General features: G+C 40.6%; 1 protein-coding gene across 1 annotated transcript; it reads left to right on the top strand.

Moving 5' to 3' along the window:
- The first annotated feature begins 3,115 nt into the window (after positions 1 to 3,115).
- Positions 3,116 to 19,468, top strand: FUCA2 (alpha-L-fucosidase 2). The gene is made up of 7 exons (XM_003255807.3): positions 3,116 to 3,508; positions 7,494 to 7,681; positions 10,654 to 10,993; positions 12,341 to 12,551; positions 12,784 to 12,974; positions 17,451 to 17,559; positions 19,098 to 19,468. Exons 1-7 carry the CDS (start codon positions 3,291 to 3,293, stop codon positions 19,236 to 19,238), a joined length of 1,398 nt encoding a protein of 465 aa, XP_003255855.2. The 5' UTR covers positions 3,116 to 3,290; the 3' UTR covers positions 19,239 to 19,468.
- The last annotated feature ends 1,074 nt before the right edge of the window (positions 19,469 to 20,542 follow it).

The following is a 20,542-nucleotide window of genomic DNA, read 5'->3' as shown; positions in this document are numbered from 1 at the left end:
AACCTCAGACAAACAGGATGAGTCGACAGTGTTCCCCATCAAGGCCACAAGCCCTTCAAATGCCTTATACATGAGCCATGTGCACCTGCAGAACCCAGGGATTCACTCAGATTTCTGGATCCCCTATCAAAACCTTTAAATACACAGTTTAAGCCTTATGAGGTGTGATTCTATTGCTCAGTCAGCAGTAGCTTTAAGTGCAAAGACTAGTTTTGTAAGGCATTACAAACGTATAAAATGTGAATGGAATCTACAGCAGGCAGGTCTTTCCCTAAAGGACCATGTTCTAAACGACTTCATAGATTTATTTCTTTCAGTCATTTAACAAATATTTTTAAGTAGAATATCTTCTTCCTCTTCACTTCCAGATAATACTATTTGCTATTCCTTTCAAATCCTATAGCAATGGTTCCCAACCTGGTATATTAGGATTCTTATGTGTCCTGAAGGGCACTGAGGGAGGTCTTTAATATATTTTCTGTATTTCTCACAGAAAATAGACTTATATGATAAGGTTGTCCTTACCAGTTAAAAACATTTCTTTGCCTTCAAGTGAAATGACAAATGACCCAAGTGGCATCCATACAGATCTGATTACCACTCTTTAACTGTGTAAATAATTCATAACATGATAAAAGGACTTTGGAAGATGGGCGTTTCTGCTATGTGGTGTTCACATGGGGAAAGTATGCCCACTTATGAGAGGACAGGGTCCTGCTGCTGCTGCATTGTCACCACAGTCATGTTTACTCTCCCTTTGACAGTTCACAGTATCATTGTCACTGTGAATATTGTCTTTTGCACTTATTATGCAAACTTCTGATTAGAGAGGATGTCAAGGCATAGTGGCTGAGAAGCCCAAATTTTTGTTCAAGCGTGCCCAGGGTTCAGTGGCCACTGAGGCCCTAGATCATTCTGGGTTCCACAAACTCGATAATAAAAATTGTCAGGCCAGGCACGGTGGCTCATGCCTGTAATCCCAGCACTTTGAGAGGCTGAGGCAGGAGGATGACTTGAGATCAGGGGTTCAAAACCAGCCTTGCCAACATGGTGAAAATACAAAAGTTAGCTGGAGCTTGGTGTCTATAATCCCAGCTAATTGGGAGGCAGAGACACGAGAATTGCTTGAATCCCTGGGGGTGGAGGTTGCAGTGAGTCAACACTGTGCCACTGCACTCCAGCCTGGGCAACAGAGCCAGACTCTGTCTCAAATAAAAAAAAATTGTCATCTTTATCACAAACTGGAGCTATTGCAATTGGATTCGTTGAGCCCTTTCTTCTAGAACACCCTCATTGTAAAAAAACAAAACAAAACTGGGGACTCTTACGGTGGAGCTGTGGCTCCAGGGGGCCATCTGGCATGTCATCAAGAAGAAAAATGCCCCTACACCTGCAGTGACAGCACCCTCTGCTGCTCCCATCTCTCTGCAGAGATGGGATGGGATAATGCAGGCAACAGCCATTTAGTGTCAAGTTCTTCACTCAATAATTAGAACCCCAGTTCACTGGAGAGCTTCAACAAACATTTTGAGTGCCGCTTTTCTGCTGTAAATGTAGGCACTACAGAAAAGGTCATTATGAATGCCCTCAAAAAGCTCACAGTCTGATGGGAAATCAGACCTGTAACACCTAGCTACTAGAGGATGCGTGAAATCCTATATGTGCTTGGAAGGAGGTGTTATGAAGCAGATCAGGGAAAGTACAACATTCTGGGAGGGGAGGGTGGTGGCAGAAAGCTTCACAAAAGAGGCAGCATTTGAATTGGCTCATTGAAGGGTAATGATTTCATGGGGGCAGACGCAGTTGAGGATTCTGGCTTTACTTTGAAAACACTTAAGAGGTGGAGGAGAGGCTGGGCTTGGTGGCTCATGCCTGTAGTTCTAGCACTTTGGGAGGCCAAGGCGGGCAGATCACCTGAGGTCAAGAGTTTGAGACCAGCTTGTCCAACATGGTGAAACCGTCTCTACTAAAAAAGAAAAGAAAAATACAAAAATTAGTCTGGCACAGTGGCACGTGCCTGTAGTCCCAGCTACTCTGGAGGCTGAGGCAGGAGAATCCTTGAACCCAGGAGGCAGAGGCTGCACTGAGCCTAGATCATGTTACTGCACTCCAGCCTGGGCGAGAGAGCGAGGCTGTCTCAAAAACAAACAAACAAACAAACAAAAAAACCAAACAAGAGGTGGAGGTGATAAGCTTCCCAAATATCCTTTTGATTGATCGTTCCAAGTTGCTGGCCTTTTTTCCCAAGCTTGCACGTTTCTTAAACATTCATTCCACTGGTTTCACCTGTCTCAGATCATCTCCTTGTTCAATGCAGTGGTTCTCAGGAAAGTTTGGCCCACCAATCAGCAACATCACAATTTTCTTGTTTTTTTGTTTTTTTGAGACGGAGTCTCACTCTGTAGCCCAGGCTGGAGTGCAGTGGCACCATCTCTGCTCACTGTAACTGCCTCCCGGGTTCAAGCGATTCTCCTGCCTCAGCCTCCCGAGTAACTGGGACTACAGGTGCCTGCGACCACCTCCGGCTAATTTTTTGTATTTTTAGTAGAGACGGGGTTTCACCATGTTAGCCAGGATGGTCTCGATCTCCTGACCTTGTGATCTGCCTGTCTTGGGATTACAGGCGTGAGCCACCGCACCTGGCCCAACATCAGAACATCCTAGAAGCCGGAACTGGGTAGAAACGCAAATTCTTGGGCCCCAACCTAACTGCTGAATCTGAAGCTCTTGGAATTTCATCTGATAGAAATTCAAGGTTGACAACCTCGGTTCTAACATGCAGGATCTTGGGAGCTGATACAGAGGCCGAGAACGATCTAGGTTGCTTTCCATGTTCCATCATGGCGAGACGCGGCTGAGGTTCCTGCCTTGACCTTCTCGTCCACGCTTCGGACGTGTGGAGCAGCCACCAGGGTGGGCTGGTGGCGTTGTCCTCTTGGGCAGTTTCTTGGTCAGGATCGTGTCTGCTTGAGGGCAGAGGCTCTGGTCACAGGGCCCTGACTCAGACTCATATTTTCCCCTCAAGAGGACAGAGCCTTAGCAAAGCCGTCGCAGCTGGCTTTGGGGTAATGCTGGCCTCCTTAGTTATGCTGAGCGATGCAGCCCTCCTGAGGTCATTCGGAACGCCCGGGAGAGTGGCCACTCCCGCCCCAGAAGGGGAAGGGTGGCCGGTTTCCAAGTCCGGCTTGGTCAGGTGACCGCGGCGCGGCATACTCAGCGGCAGAAACGGAAGAACAGCATTCCCGACGCCGCGGGAGCCTGCAGAGAGGACAGCCGGCCTGCGCCGGGACATGTGGCCCCAGGAGCTCCCCAGGCTCGCGTTCCCGCTGCTGCTGTTGCTGCTGCTGCCGCCGCCGCCGTGCCCTGCCCACAGCGCCACGCACTTCGACCCCACCTGGGAGTCCCTGGACGCCCGCCAGCTGCCCGCGTGGTTTGACCAGGCGAAGTTCGGCATCTTCATCCACTGGGGAGTATTTTCCGTGCCCAGCTTCGGTAGCGAGTGGTTCTGGTGAGTGCGCTCCCTTATGTCTCGTCTGCCGCGCTTTTGTCCCCACCTGCAGCCTCCAGCCACCACCCAGCAGGCCTGGTTCGCCGCCTGGAGCTGCCTGCACCCTCGTCGGTTTCACCTCCCACTGCGTCACCCGCGTTTCGCACTTCCGGGTGTGGAATATGTGGTTTCCTGCCTAAGTGCTTCTGCTGGATGAACAGGGAATTTTTCTTCCGTGTGACTGTAAGAGTTTTTAGATACTCCTGACTCTTCAGCTTCTTCATAGTTGCGCATATTAAGCTCTAGTTATGACGCTACAACATCGAGCTACTACAGACATTCATCAGTTTGTGCAGGGGCATCACACGAGCGGTGACCCAGGCACAATGGCCCATGGTTTTTCTGCTGCTACCTGCCAATTTACAGTCGTTCTGCCATGAAGTTATGGTTAAAACATAGTCATGAGTATGTGAAACGACTGTTCATTGAACACCATTGGCTACTTAATGTTAACATGTTACCATGTGTGGCTCTAGGAACTTTGTAAAGAGGTTCTAGAATGGTACTGTTAACACAACCCAGTTATCATACTGCCATATGAAAGGTGCTACACAAAAATCTGTGCTTTAGATTTTACTTTGAGATCTATGTGAAAATGTGCATGTAATTTCTTAAACTGTTGCACGTCTTTTCTGACTAAATGCTACAAGTATTAAGTCCTTCAAAATAGAAATATTTTGTGTGCATATATAGAAACATACACATAATATATTCTTTTTTTTATTTTTTATTTTTTGAGACATAGTCTCACTCTGTCGCCCAGGCTGGAGTGCAGTGTCACCATCTCGGCTTACTGCAACCTTCGCCGCCCGGGTTCAAACGATTCTCATGCCTTAGCCTCCCGAGTAGCTGGGACTACAGGCGCACGCCACCATGCCTGGCCAGTTTTTTTTTATTTTTTAGTAGAAACGGGGTTTTGCCATGTTGGCCAGGCTAGTCTTGAACTCCTGACCTCAGGTGATCCGCGGTGGCTCATACCTGTAATTCCAGGACTTTGGGACACACAATATATTCTTAAGTAAAATAAGGGAATCATTAAACAGTATTTATTTGAATCAACTATATACTACATAAATAGTATACATCCAAATTAACATACTATAGTAGACACAATACAGAGTATGAACTATATATTATATTAACATTACATAGTATACACGGTACCATGCTCTACTCTAGGGGTAGAAAAATTACATCTCCATTCTGTTAGGGTCTCTGCTGGGTCCAAGAATTAAATTGACATTGTGTGACTAAATTATGTGGGGAGGCTTAAAAAATAAATTTTAGCAAGGTCTGTACAGTACTCTACCTCTTGTCTTTGAAGCTTAGGATGGTGCCTTTCCTTCTAGTACAGAGTGCCTTTCATACTGGAATTTCATCTTCTCTCCTAAGAAACAGCACAAAGGTCAAAGTTCTCTTCATGCACCTGCTATTTTTCGAGTTTCTTTACCTTTAATAATATGCCAGAATAGCATATTTTAACCCTTTCATTACAAAGAAATTGACTACCTGCAACCAGTAACCTTTCTTATTGGTAGGTCAGTTGATGTAAAAAATAAAACTGGGTAAGCTATGGAGAATTTTTCATATACTTTAAACGATTCAACTTCTAAAACAGAGACTCTTTCTTCTTATGCCAAAACATAGCTACTTCAAAAAGATGTTACAAATCTTTATTTGCATGTTTTGGGCTGTAAGGAATCTTGAGTTTATTTTGGAAATATTTTAGATTAGTGTGGTACATAATTAACAACTTTCTTCCCCCTAAATTGTATCTTATATTATCATTTTGTTCAACCATGAAGATTAGGTAAAGATATATTGGTGCCAAAGAGGATTTAACATTTGTTAACTGAGACTAGTACTATGCCAAGATAAAACAGCTAGTTTTGAGTCATTTTATTCTTTGCTATGAATCACTTCATTTTCTACAAATAAACCCATGGTTGTTTTGACCTAGAATAATAAAGATACTTCTCATACTAAACAAAATAGAGAACACATTCCTGATGATCTGAAAATGCATTAACCCTGTGGAAGATTCTTTAATTATCTGTGATTTCCCTTTGTATCCTCTGCTCCTCATTCTCAATTTGACTTTTGGGGAATCAACAGTATAGATGAGTATATGTGACTGTTCTAAATGTCTATTAAAAACGAAATATAAATGATAGACCTTTACCATAAATGCCTCTTTTCATCTCTCAGCATGAAATTCAAGTCTAGACTGTAGGGGACAGTGCAGGTTCCAATTAGATGATGCCAGGAGAAATTCCTTATTCTTGTTCAACTTTCTGAATGTCCCAGTTTCTCTTGCAGTTCAATTTAAAATGTAATGCCCGTAGTCCCAGCTACTCAGGAGGGTGAGGTGGGAGGATCGCTTGAGCCCAGGAGTTCAAGGCTGTGGTGTGGTATGATCATGACACTGCACTCCAACCTGGGTAACAGAGCAAGACCCTGTCTCAACCAATCAATTAATCAATAATAAATAAATCAATAATAAAAATGCTTCAAGGATTTTAAACCCAACTAAAAGGTATAATAATAGGGGCTTGTTATCTCACATAACAGGAAATTTAGAGGTAGTCGGTTCATTGATGAAATCAAAGACATAGGCTCTTTCCGTCATCCTCAGCCTGGGGACTTGTCCCTTCATGGTCACAGGATGGCAGCCAGGCACCATAACTTCACACAACCCTGCCCAAAGGCAGGAAGGCCAGTGTCTCTTTTCATTAGGAGGGAAACCATTTCCACAGTCCCCAAAGTTGGCTTTCCCTCAAGTTCCCTTGGCCAGCATGGATCTCACATCCCTGTCATAGCTGTAGTGGAAGCTGGGAAATTAGGTAAATACGACTTTTGCGCAGGCAAACAGCGTGCCTGCCACATAGTACGCCCTTCAATTATTTCTTCTTAGCAGAGTCTCCTGATCGTCTTGGGAAATACAGTGCTGATTATGGATTTGCTTATCCTGTAGAAATACTCGTATGAAAGGAATGGTGATAGAAAAAGCAGGAGTTGGGTCAGAAATGGGGGTTGCATCTATTTCATGAGGATAGTTATTGCTGTGTTTATCTAAAATATGTAGATGTGCTTTTCCTCATGAAGTCTTGCTTACACAGTTTAGGGTCAATATACCATTGCTTAGAATGAATGCATATAGCAAGTAATTGTTGAAGGTTGAGTCCATTTATTAAAATGACAGCATCTTTTTAATTTTACTTTTGCCTCCCTTTCTGTCCTGTGCCTCCAAAGTGTTCTCCACTACTGAATATAATAGATGCATGTTATGTTTTAGGATGTAGTCTTCCTTTTAGAAGTCCTAGTCACTTATGTTACAAAGGACAATGTATAAAGACACATACTACATGTTGTGATTTAAAAGTGAAGAATTAAAAGAGAATGGGGCTGGACGTGGTGACTCATGCCTGTAATCCTAACACTTCGGGAGGCTGAAGCAGGAAGATGGCTTGAGCCCAGGAGTTTAAGACCAGCCTGGGCAACATATGGAAACCACATCTCTACAAAGAAAAAAAAATAGCCAGGTGTGGTGGCACGTGCCTGTGGTCCCAGCTACTCAGGAGGCTAAGGTGAGAGGATTGCTTGAGCCCAGGAGGTTGAGGTTGCAGTGAGCCGTGATTCCACTACTGCATTCCAACCTGAGTGACAGAGTGAGACCCTGTCTTAAAAAAAAGAGAGAATGGGTAGCTGAGTTGCCTAGAATGCTGTAGTTTATGAGCTGAGTGGATATCACAGGGGGATAGGTGGAAAATGAGAGGGGGTTTAGTTTGCATAAACTGTCTTTAAAGCCAAGTCAAACTAATGGGGAAGTGAGAAAGACAATCTGGGTCCTATCTGTGTGAGGGGTAAATGGTAAGGGGAGCTAGAGAAGTTCTTTTAAATGTGTGTGTATGTGCTGTTTATGCACTCTTTCCTTTCCTCCCCTTAGGTGGTATTGGCAAAAGGAAAAGATACCGAAGTATGTGGAATTTATGAAAGATAATTACCCTCCTAGTTTCAAATATGAAGATTTTGGACCACTATTTACAGCAAAATTTTTTAATGCCAACCAGTGGGCAGATATTTTTCAGGCCTCTGGTGCCAAATACATTGTCTTAACTTCCAAACATCATGAAGGTAAGTCAATCCAGCCTATGGAAATTGCTGACAATGGTTAAGAAATGAAAAGTTGTTTTTTTGGAAGAAAAAACTAAAGCAAGGTCTAATTTTCTCTTAGGAGCAACCATAAGTGGTGATTGGCACTTGCTTATAACTTAGGGACTGCACGTTCAACCCAAATTGAGAGATGTTAGGAATACAGAAAGGATCATACCCTCCACATAACAGAGGAAAGATGGTCACATTTTGTCACATGCATTTTGAACAATATTTCCAAGATTTACTTAAAGCTGTTTGTTGAAGGGAGTGTGGGTTGCAAGTCAAAGTTCATCATTGGAATTGCACTCTTTCCTTCCCTTTCTCTGTAATGCATCCTGTGAATGCATCATGGGGGTTATACTGCTATAGTCTTGCATCATTACAATACACCCGGCTGCACTTTTAGCCAACTCTTAGATGGCCAAATGGTGCAAATAGTGGATGAACTGATAGTGATGAAAGTGACCCAGATCACCTGGAGGGAAAAGGATTGTGGTTTCCAGGATTGTGTAATGGTTTCCAGAAAAATCAGAGGTGGTAGAAGAATATCTAAACCCCCACACAGTAGTCCTATTTTAATAGAATGGATTCCACCCATTACCACTCCAGTATTTGTAAGGCCAGGGAAGCATTAACAAATTGTTTTTGTTCCAACTGCTTGTTCATTCATTAGTTTCTTTTGCATGATCATTTTTGCCTTGGTATAAAAAAATTTGCACTGGATGTGGTCCCTCATGCCTGTAATCCCAAAACTTTGGGAGGCTGAGGAAGGAGGATCATTTGAGCCCAGGGGTTCAAGACCAGCTTGGGCAACATAGTGAGACCCTGTCTCTACAAAAACAAACAAACAAAAAAAACTAAAAAATTAGCGTGGTGGTGTGTCTCTGTAGTCCCAGCTACTTGGGAGGCTTAGGTTGGAGGACTGCTTGAGGCTGCAGTGAGCGGAGATAGGGCCACTACAGTCTAGGTGGCAGAAGGAGATCCTGTCTCAAAAAAAAAAAAAAAAAAAAAGAAACTTTGCCTTATTGTTTTCTCCAGGGATGGGATGGGAATAGGAGAGGAGAACCAACACAAAAAATCTGGAATGATCATAGGATGTTTTTCCCTTTGGCCACATTCTGGTAGCTTCATGATTTTCTCCTGTAGATATTTATCCTGCTGAGATGAATGTCTATCAAGTGTATTTGCTTGAGAACATGCTGATTTCCTGATGTCTAGGAACTTTCCCAAGCTGTATGGCACAAAACATTACATAGTGAGTTTATTTAATAAAAATTATTCATCAAACTGTGAAGAGAGATGATGTAGCCCACATGTATACATTTTCTGGGACCCATGTTGTCAGATGTTTTCATTGCTTATGGAAAATGCATACTAAGCTCAGGAAGGAACGTCGCAGTGTGAGTTTATGGTGGTGATATTCAGATGAAGACTCATGTGGTTTTAGTACTGTCTGACATTAGGGCCTGTCAAGTTGAATAACTTTGAATGTGACTTTAGATATCAACACTGCTCTGAAGCTTACCACAGAAATTATAGGAACAAGAGTGAGCTGTTTTAAAAAGCTTGTTAAAATAAATCTAAGGCTAGGTGCAGTGGCTCACATCTATAATCCCAACACTTTGGGAGGCCAAGGAAGGAGGATTGCTTGAGGCCAGGAGTTTGAGACCAGCCTAGGCAGCAAAGTGAGACCCTGTCTCTGAAAAAATAGACAAAATCAGCTGGGCATGGTGGAGTACACACCTGTAGTCCTAGCTACTTGGTAGGCTGAGGTGGGAGGATCACTTGAGCCCAGGAGGTTGAGGATGCAGTGAGCCAAGTTCGCACCACTAAACTCCAGCCTGGGTGATAGAGCCAGAACCTGTCTCAAAAAAAAAAAAAAAAAAAAAAAAAAAAAAATCAAAAGTATGAGTCATTCTTAGACTTGTTCTAATTTACCAAGAGTAAAATGTTTCACCAAATGTACCTTATAAATGTCTATTCTCAAAGATTCTTTTAGATTTTAGTGGAATAGTAACAATGTACTTAAGTCTCTAGGCACTGATGAAATTTTTGAGGCTTTCATATTTATTATGTTTTAAGTATCTCAGTTTATATATCTCTCCTAAAATTTTTATATAGAACAATCAGTAATCTAAATGCAAATTCCTTTAAAAACGAACCACTTCTAAGTGTTTGTATAAAGGTATACATTGTTTTTCTTATCTATGTAGTTGGTAGACTGTTTGCTTTTGGGTAATTTTATTAAAGAGGAACATCGAAGCCTATGATTTTATAGTAGGATGAGATTACATGTGGTGAGTATATTTTAAAGTATAGAACTATTGGGAAATAGTAGGGTTTTTTTTTGCCCCTATGGTTAAATAAATAATCAGGCTAAAAGAGATTTGCTATACGTGGATCACCACTGTTCTAAGAATCACGGTATAATAAAATAATCCTAAAACTAAGCAGTAGACCTCAAGCTTTGGTTTAGACGACACTAAGAATCTTGCAGGAGTGCATCTCAGGATCTTCATAATAAATAGTGGTAGTCATCATTTAGCATGGTACATGTATATGTTCCCATCTTACTTGTGAGCTGCTATTGTTGATTGTTTGTACCTTGTGCTAGCAGTTGGCTGAAGACATAGCAGAGAGCACTGCAGACATGATGCAATCCCTCAAGGACCTTAAAATCTAAGAGGGAAAATACTGGAGATAGATCAGACCATACAGTGATATACCCCAAAAGTTGCTTTTAAAAACCTCAGTCTCACCTTGTTTAAATTCTCACTTCTCATATAAAGGAACGATATATGCCATGAAAAAATGGCCATAAAACAGTCATTTGTAGGAGCAGGTATTTATATATCGCATGTACTATGTGATTTGTTTGGGCATTTGTGTGGGTTGAAATTTACTAAAATAAAGTTGACATGCTTACAAGGGTTTTCACTATAATTTTCTAGGCTTTACCTTGTGGGGTTCAGAATATTCGTGGAACTGGAATGCCATAGATGAGGGGCCCAAGAGGGACATTGTCAAGGAACTTGAGGTAGCCATTAGGAACAGAACTGACCTGCGTTTTGGACTGTACTATTCCCTTTTTGAATGGTTTCATCCGCTCTTCCTTGAGGATGAATCCAGTTCATTCCATAAGCGGCAATTTCCAGTTTCTAAGACATTGCCAGAGCTCTATGAGTTAGTGAACAACTATCAGCCTGAGGTTCTGTGGTCGGATGGTGATGGAGGAGCGCCGGATCAATACTGGAACAGCACAGGCTTCTTGGCCTGGTTATATAATGAAAGGTGTGTATGCTATGAGATTGCTGCACTTACCCTCCACGTTCCTAATATATTTCTAACATTTTAATTCCTTCACCTCTTGAAATATTTCATTTTAAGTCATTGGTGGTATGGGGGGAGAAAATCTTTGTAAATAATACTTATTAGATATATCACTATGTACTCAACATAATCAAAGGTAAATAAATCAGGAGTAAAATCCAACTCAGTGGTCTGATTTTGAGATCAGACTAAAAATCACAGGATCAAGAACTTTGAAGGTGTTAATTTTGTGGGTCCCCCCTTTTTCTATCCTACCCTGGTCCTTTATGGCCTCTATTCTGGGACAACTCTGTTTCTTCATCACTATTTCTGATTATGTGCTTCTGAATCCCGCTGACTGCTTCTTTTTATCTTCTTACCTTTTGGTCATCTTTGCTGCCCAGCCAATGTCACCCTTGTTTGTCTCCTCTTTTCCTTCATCGCAGCATTTTCACTTTCTCCAGTTTTTTCCTATTGCTTCCTGGTATGTTCAAGGCTGCCCTATTAGAACAGGGAGTTCTGATTAAACTCCTCCATTAGGCTTAAACTATATGGACCAAATTTGCATGTATACTAGAAAGCACTGGGTATTGTGCTATGAAGTCAGGCAACCTTCTGCTTGCACTTCCTGGGCCCACAAAGGGCACAAATACAAATACTCTGAAGAACTCTTGATACTTAAAACTGCAGTGTGTCCAGGTACTCCTTCCAAGGGAAAAAACTGGGAGCTATCACTTTAATTTGTGACTCAAAACTGTCCCCTCTATGTGGCATGGATTTCTCTCTAAAATATGACACCTGCTATGATAAGTAATGTTGTGGGGATATTTCACATGACATCAACAGTCGAATTTTCTGAGATTTTTCAACATTAGGCACAATGGTAAGAGAAAGAGAAAGGCTAGACTACATGTATGAGATCATTGAATCATTGAAAGAAAAGTGTCTTGGGTATAAATTCAGTTTTGGCTACCATTTACAATATGGAAGGGAGCTTAAAATATTCATATAATACTCTTATGAGTGCTATATGTGCTGGGTACCGGGCTAAATGTTTTACATAACTTATTTTTGTTCTAATCATAGATGAAGAAATTCATTGTTCAGAGGAGTCAGGTAACTTGCTCTAGGTCTGGGAGCTAGAAAGTGACAAAGCCAGAACTCCGATCAACTCAGGTCTGTTTGACTTCAAAACCATGGGCTTTCCACCGTACTATGCCATGGTCCCTTTTCAGAATTATATTTCAATTACATGTCTTTTCAGTGACATTTCTTTTTGTATAAAAAGCTTATACATTTTGTTTTAAAAAATTGTATGTCTCATTTCAGCCCAGTTCGGGACACAGTAGTCACCAATGATCGTTGGGGAGCTGGTAGCATCTGTAAGCATGGTGGCTTCTATACCTGCAGTGATCGTTATAACCCAGGACATCTTTTGCCACATAAATGGGAAAACTGCATGACAATAGACAAACTGTCCTGGGGCTATAGGAGGGAAGCTGTAATCTCTGACTATCTTACAATTAAAGAATTGGTGAAGGTACAGTAAAATGTCTGGTGGCTATTAACATAATATTCTTAATAGTGTGGTCATGTAGGAATTATTTCTTATATGGCTCAACGGCCTATAAATATAGGACATTGTTCAATCCTGTGTTTGTTTTTCTAGGCAGTGACTATATATACATGTATAAATATATAAATGCAACATATTAGCACATTAAAGATGGAATTATTTTATTTATCTAAAAACATTATTCTTAATTTTTTAGCAACTTGTAGAAACAGTTTCATGTGGAGGAAATCTTTTGATGAATATTGGGCCCACACTAGATGGCACCATTTCTGTAGTTTTTGAGGAGCGACTGAGGCAAATGGGGTCCTGGCTAAAAGTCAATGGAGAAGCTATTTATGAAACCCATACCTGGCGATCCCAGAATGACACTGTCACCCCAGATGTGTGGTAAGTCATTCTTGTTACCAAGTACTCTTTTATAAAGCAAGAGATTTAAAATTTATCAGACATATAAAGAAGAGTAGGATAAAAAGAGAAATTGGATGAATTCCTACATATACAAAGCACTTTCCAAACTTTGCTTACTCTAATATAAAGAGAAGGGGAAGAATTTGCATGTTTTGAAACATTTATTGTTTATCAGATTGAGCTTACATCATTTCTAGGTATCTCCCAGTGGTGGACAAATTTTGGCTGAAAGTACTCAGCTCTTAGAAAAATTGTAAGCCATTCAGACCAATGAAAAATGCTGAATGGTTAGTCTAAAACGGAGATTACTGTTTAACCAGTTCTGTAAATTCTGACTTTTGCAGATGTTGCATCCTATGAAATTAGCAAACAAGAGGTACCCAATGGCAGAGAAAATGTTAGATTAAAAATGAGTCAAAATAGGGAGGGTTCAGGGAAGATGCTTCTCTCTGAGCTTAAAGAGGTTCTGTGTGTCAATGAGTACCTGAATCCGACTCCACAAATATGACAGTTTCTGATATGGTTTCTTAACATATATAAAATAAGATGAGTATTGGCAAAGTTCTAAAAATTCGCTTTCAGTTGCCACCTGAGTACTGCCTGATCAAATAGGAACCGAAAGATTAGACTAATTGTTCTTCAGTCTACTTGACTTATGACTTAAAACATTATCAACCCATTGAATAAAATGAAGTAAGGCAATCTGGACAGAGCAAATAATTGTGGAATTTTAAAATGTTGATCTGGGAGAAGCCATAATGAGAACTCAATACCAATCTCTCATGTGACAGAGGATAGTACAAATCTGGTTTTGTAATTTGCTTCTGTACTTACATTTGAATATGAGGGTATCTGATCTGGGACTTCACAATCATTAACCATTATTCTATTGTGTTTATTTCAATAAATAAACATAAAAGCTAAATATTTAATGTGGCTTATAAAGCTGTGAGTCTGGCTCCTACCAATTTCCCTGCCGCTGAGTGGTCCTGCTCTCCCTCCTCACCATAGAAGCCTTCTTCCCCCCAGGTTCATCGTGCCCACCTTCTTGCAGTCACCTACAGACTCCCAGGTCAACCCTTAAAATCCTTTGATAGAGTAGCCCTGGCTTGCTGTCCCTGTCCCCAGAACTACTCTTCACATAATTCTTAGAGATGTAAATTTCTATTCACAGTTCTAATTACCTGCACTTCCTGTCTTCTAGGGATCTTGTCTGCTTGACCTTTGTTACCTGTTCCTTTGCATTATCAATATACAAGATCATATTGGTAATGCAAAGTTGAACTTCTTACTCAACACTTCCACTTGGATGCATAGCATCTTAGACCTGTACGTCCACAACTGGCGTCCTGAGTTTTAAATTTTTGCTGTAGACTAGCTCCACCCACGGTCTTCCCCATCTCAGTTAATGGCAGCTTTATCCTTTAGGTGGTTGTCAGACCAAAAACCTTGGTGTCCTTAACTTCCTTTTCTTTTATAATCATACTTTAGACTTTGCATTACCAATAACTGAACCCCCTCCATGGCTCCAGTTTGAAGGATTCTGCCGTCTACCTACCACTTCTTCTTCTATTTTGGCTCACTCTGCATGGCACTTCGGCTTCCAAAGGGGTCTATAATCCAGTGATCATACTATCTTTTAATCCTATCATCTTTTCTCTGTGTGTCTTTTTCCTTATCTGGGACAGATTGTGTGGCCCATCACTGTAACTAATCTATTGCATACACCAACTCCTGAACTGTCGCTCCCTCTGCCATACTCACTTGACAGAACGTCAATTTTACTGCAGATCTACTTATTCCATGCCTGCTCCTGGACAGCTAACTGTTAACTATGGAAACACACACACACACACACATACACCCAGACACATACAATGTAAAATTATCTCACTTTTGGCTTTAAGGTCAACCCTTGTGTCCTGATCCCATTGCAAATAATCCACCCAAGGATTGTTATAGCAATTCTCCCCTTTCACTCAATTTCACTTGCATTTCTAGCGATCTTCCCATTTCTCTCCTTTTCTTTGTAGTAAAACGTCTTGAAAGGATTGTTTTCACTTGCTATCTCCAATTCCTTGCTACAGTTTTTCTCTTGAACCCGCTCTGGTTGAGCTTTCACCCCCACACTCCAGAATTGCTCTTCTCAAGGCCCACAATAACATCTGCCTTGCCAGTTCCAGTGATGAGTCCCCAGTGCTCATTTTCTTAACTTACTGGCAGTGTCTGCCTCAGTTGATCACTGTCTCTCCTGGTGTTCATCGTACCTGTTGGCTCTTCCTTCTTAGTTAGTTCCTTTGCCGATTTCATCTCATTTTTCCAACCTCTAAATCTTGAAGTGCCCTGAGGTTTAGTCTTTGGACTTCTATTCTTCTGTATTTATCTTTGTTTTATTTTGTTTTGTTTTGTTTTTTTGAGGGCACTGGTGCGATCTCGGCTCACTGCAACCTCCGCCTCCTGGGTTCAAGCAATTCTCCTGCCTCAGCGTCTCGAGTAGCTGGGATTACAGGTGCCCACCACAATGCCTGGCTAATTTTCTTGTATTTTTAGTAGAGACGGGGTTTCACCATGTTTGGCCAGGCCGGTCTCGAACTCCTGACCTCAGGTGATCCACTTGCCTCAGCCTCCCAAATTGCTGGGATTACAGGCATGAGCCACTGTGTTTATCTTAATGTCCCAGGTGATCTTATCCATTTTCATGGCTTTAAATGCCATATTGGTGATCTCCACATTTCTATTTCCAGTGCAGACCTCTTTCTGAATTCCAGCCTCATTAACTTTCCACTCCTCATTTCCACTTAGATGCATAGCATCTTAGACCTGTACATCCAGAACTGAAGTCCTGAGTTTTAAAATTTTGCTATCAACTAGCTCCACCCACGGTCTTTCCCATCTCAGTTAATGGCAGCTTCATCTTTTAGGTGGTTGTCAGGCCCAAAACCTTGAAGCCCTTAGTTTCCCCTTCTTTTATAGTCACAGCCAACCCATTAGCAGATATCATCCTCTTTATCTTTGAAATATATTCAGAATCTGACCACTTCTCATCCTCTCTGTGGCAACCCTCATCCTTTTGGTTTCCATTGTCTCGCCCCTGCCTGGATTATTTCAGTAGCTTCTTAACAGGTCTCTATTTCTATCTACCCTTTAACCTATTCACCACAAAGCAATCAAGGTAACTTTTAAATAATAATGCCACTTCCGTGGTCACATTTCTACAATGGCTTCCAGTCTCAGAGAGAAGGCCAGGTCCCAAAGATGCTTACAAGGGCCTATAAAATCTGGCTCCTTATCGCCTCTCTGATCTTATCTGCCATCATCCTCCCCTACTTCCTCTCCTTCAGCCACTCTGCCTTCCTTGCTATTGCATCAACAGGCAGAGCACACTCTTGCATTGGGGCTCCTGCACTTGTCATTCTGTCTGGAAGGCTTTCTCCAGACGCTCCCGTGGCACTCCTATGGCGCTCCCATGATTCTCTTCCATGCCACCTCTAAGAAGTCTTCTCTGACTATTTAAAATAACACTCCCAGGCCCCTCCTTTCCTACCTAGCATGCCCTGTCCTTCTAACCTGGCTTGTTTTCTCCATAGCATTTAATCAACACCTGACATATTTATTCATTCTAATTTCTCCCACTAGAATGTAAGCCCATGAGGACAAGGACTTTGTTCAATGTTGTATATAGCTCTAAAACAGTGTCTAGCATTTTAAGATTTCAATAAGTATTTCCTGAGTAATTGAATGAATAAATGAATGAATTCCATTTTTTTTTTTTTTTTTTTTTGTCTACAGCACACTTCACTTACCTTCTTCTTTGTTCTCATTCATCTTTAAGTCTCAGATTAAATGTTATATTCTTGGAGAGGCTTCTTTCTGATGTTCTAATCTAAAGAGATCCTTTTGTTATAATCTCTCAATTTCCTTTTCTTTCATAGTGCTTATCAGAACTCACACTTTCATATTATTTGTGTGATTATTTAGTGTCTGCTTTCCCCACTCTAGTCTAAGCTCCCTAAGAACAAGGACTATGTGTGTTTTGTTTTTTATTGTAACCCTAACAGTGAGCACAGTACTAGGCACAGAATTGACACATGCAGATCTTGTCTTGTTGAATGAATGAATGAATATAAAAATTTGAATAACACATGAAAAGCCATGAAGCTCTTGCATCCTGCCCCCTTAGCTCATCTCCCTCCCCTTTTCAGCTCCATGAGAGCAGTCTGATGAAGAGGAATGCTAGCTCAGGAAAATTTTTGTCTTCCAAGAACTTCCTTTTGGTCTTGGGGGAGGAAGGTGCTTTTTTATACCACCATGGGGCTATTTTTCCTTCCCTTCTATTAATGGGGACATTGTGGAAGTATCTCTGTAAAATAATTCCAGATTATTCCTGATCCATAAATAATGAGAAACATGGGATGTAACTTGTTACTATGCTTTTTATTTTTTCCTTTTAATCAGGTACACATCCAAGCCTAAAGAAAAATTAGTGTATGCCATTTTTCTTAAATGGCCCACATCAGGACAGCTGTTCCTTGGCCAGCCCAAAGCTATTCTGGGGGCAACAGAGGTAAGAGGGAATTTTACCTTGTTCCTTTAAGTTGCTAATTAGAACATCTTGATGCAAACATAACTTTTAACTTTAAGGGGAGCCTTCTATCTGTTTCTCTTATACCTCATAAGAGTAATTGTAAATGAGCTCCGGCCAAGTGTTGTGGCTCACACTGTAATTCCAGCACTTTGGGAATATGAGGCAGGAGGATGTCTTGAGGGCAGAAGTTTGAGACTAGCCTGGGCAACATAGCAAGACTCCTCTCTACAAATTTTTTTTTTTAAACTTAGCTGAGCATGATGGCACGCACCTGTAGTCCTAGTTACTCAGGAGGCTGAGGCAGGAGGATTGCTTGAGCCTAGTAGGTCAAGACTACGGTGAGCTATGATTACACCACTTCAGCCTGTCTCTGAAAAAATAAAATAAAATAAAATAAAATGAATTTCACCAATGACAGTGTTTGGTCAGAATCTTTGAAACTTTTTGTTTCCCAGAAAACTAAGCTGATAAAACAGCTACAGTATCTCTATGCATATCACTGTAAAATAGACATTATTGTTCACAGTCATTCTACATTGTTCAAGTTCATTGCATGCATCCAAAATGATTCTTCTCATAAAACTAGAATTCGGATGCTTTCCCTAACACCCCACCCCAGGACATATCTGAATACAAGATGTCATGACTTTACTATTTTATGTTTATAAAACATTTTGGAGAAAGTCAGAGATTAATCTAACTGTTGTAACCACCAGATCTGGCATTGAGTTCATTCTAATATATTTTATAACTTATTTTTTAAAATAAATTATCCCTTTGGAGGTGAATTGTCCATATGGGGGTTCTCCTTGCATCACCTTTCTGCATTTCATTTATAATACATGTGGTTGATGAGGCAGGAAGAAGATGAGTTCAAATCTAATGTTTAATTACAGCTTAGCAGCCCAGGTATGATACTGATTATATTTTTATTTTATCTATGTTCTTTTTGGTGCCAATTAACATCATTATTTAAAAGCTCATGGGCTTTGTTTTTGTATTGATCCACCTGAGAAGCAAAGTTTTAGGTTCAAAATAACCCTAGAATATGTAGAGAACTTATTTGAGTTTGCTTAGTATAGTAAGACTAAGAATATGAAACAATTACGGTAATAATTGATCAAATTTATGTCTTATTGATTAGTGGAGGTTATTAGAAAATCTGGGGGAGGAACGCTGAGTAGATACTTGGGCAGACTCTGGTTTCAGAGACATTTTCTGCTCTTGATCCTCTCTTCAGCATTTTCTCCACTCTGACACTCCATTCAGCCTTGAAAACTCTCCTTCCCCAACGCCTGCACACTTTTATTTCCCTCTTGAGAGTAAAATAGAATCAAGAATATAGAGGCAAGATGCATATACTCAATTGGATGAATAGTGATTGTGAATCACTAAATAAAGGTAAAAATGAATCTGTCTACATTTTTTTTGAACTACTAATCACTTCTTCTCAATAGAAAGTGGGTGAGATAAAGAGATGAATTTGGAGACATTTGCATGTATGTTTTTAATTTCAGGTGAAACTACTGGGCCATGGACAGCCACTTAACTGGATTTCTTTGGAGCAAAATGGCATTATGGTAGAACTGCCACAGCTAACCATTCATCAGATGCCATGTAAATGGGGCTGGGCTCTAGCCCTAACTAATGTGATCTAAAGTGCAGCAGAGTGGCTGATGCTGCAAGTTATGTCTAAGACTAGGAACTATCAGTTGTCTATAATTGCAGCACATGGAGAACGCAAATGTAAAACTGGATAAGAAAATTATTTTGGCAATTCAGCCCTTTCCCTTTTTCCCACTAAATTTTTTCTTAAATTACCCATGTAACCATTTTAACTCTCCAGTGCACTTTGCCATTAAAGTCTCTTAACATTGATTTGTTTCCATGTGTGACTCAGAGGTGAGAATTTTTTCACGTTAGAGTAGCAAGGAATTGGTGGTATTATGGACTGAAATGAAAATTTTATGTTGAAGCCATATCCCCCGTGATTATATAGTTATGCATCACTTAACACGGGGATATTTTCTGGGAAATGCATTGCTAGTCAATTTTTTTGTGCCAACATCATAGAGTATATTTACAAAATCCTAGATGGCATAGCCTACTACACACCTAATGTGTATGGTATAGACCGTTGCTCCTAGGCTACAGACATATACAGCATGTTACTGAATACTGTAGGCAATAGTAACACAGTGGTATTTGTATATCTAAACACATGGAAACATAGAGAAGGTACAGTAAAAATACGGTAAAATACATGGTGCACCTGCATAGGGCACTTACCATGAATAGAGCTTACAAGACTGGAAGTTGCTCTGGGTGAGTCAGTGAGTGAATGTGAAGGCCTAGACCATTATCGAACACTACCAGACTTTATAAATACTGTATGCTTAGGCTACACTACATTTATAGAAAATGTTTTTCTTTCTTCAATTATAAATTAACATAAGCATACTGTAACTTTCAAACTTTTTAATTTTTAAAATCTTTTTGGCTCTTTTGTAATAACACTTAGCTTAAAACATAAACTCATTGTGCAAATGTACAAAAATATTTTCTTTCTTTATATTCTTATTCTATAAGCTTTTTTCTATTTTTAAAATTTTTAACTTTTTACTTTTACAGAAACACACACATTAGCCTAGGCCTACATGGGGTCAGGATCATCAGTGTCACTGTCTTCCATCTCCACATCTTGTCCTGCTTAGAAGGTTTTCAGGGGCAATAATACCCATGGAGCTGTCATCTCCTATAACAATGCCTTCTTCCGAAAGACCTCCTGAAGGACCTGCCTTATGCTGTTTCACAGTTAATTTTTTTTTTAAAGTAGAAGTACACTCTAAAATAATGACAAAACATATAGCACAGTAATACATAAACCAGTAACCTAGCTGTTTATTATCAAGTATTATATACCTTACATCATTTTACGTGCTAGATTTTTATATGACTGGCA

The sequence above is a fragment of the Nomascus leucogenys genome, chromosome 3 (genome assembly GCF_006542625.1).
Source record: "Nomascus leucogenys isolate Asia chromosome 3, Asia_NLE_v1, whole genome shotgun sequence".
NCBI lineage: Eukaryota > Metazoa > Chordata > Mammalia > Primates > Hylobatidae > Nomascus > Nomascus leucogenys.
This window is presented reverse-complemented; position numbering and strand designations above follow the sequence as displayed.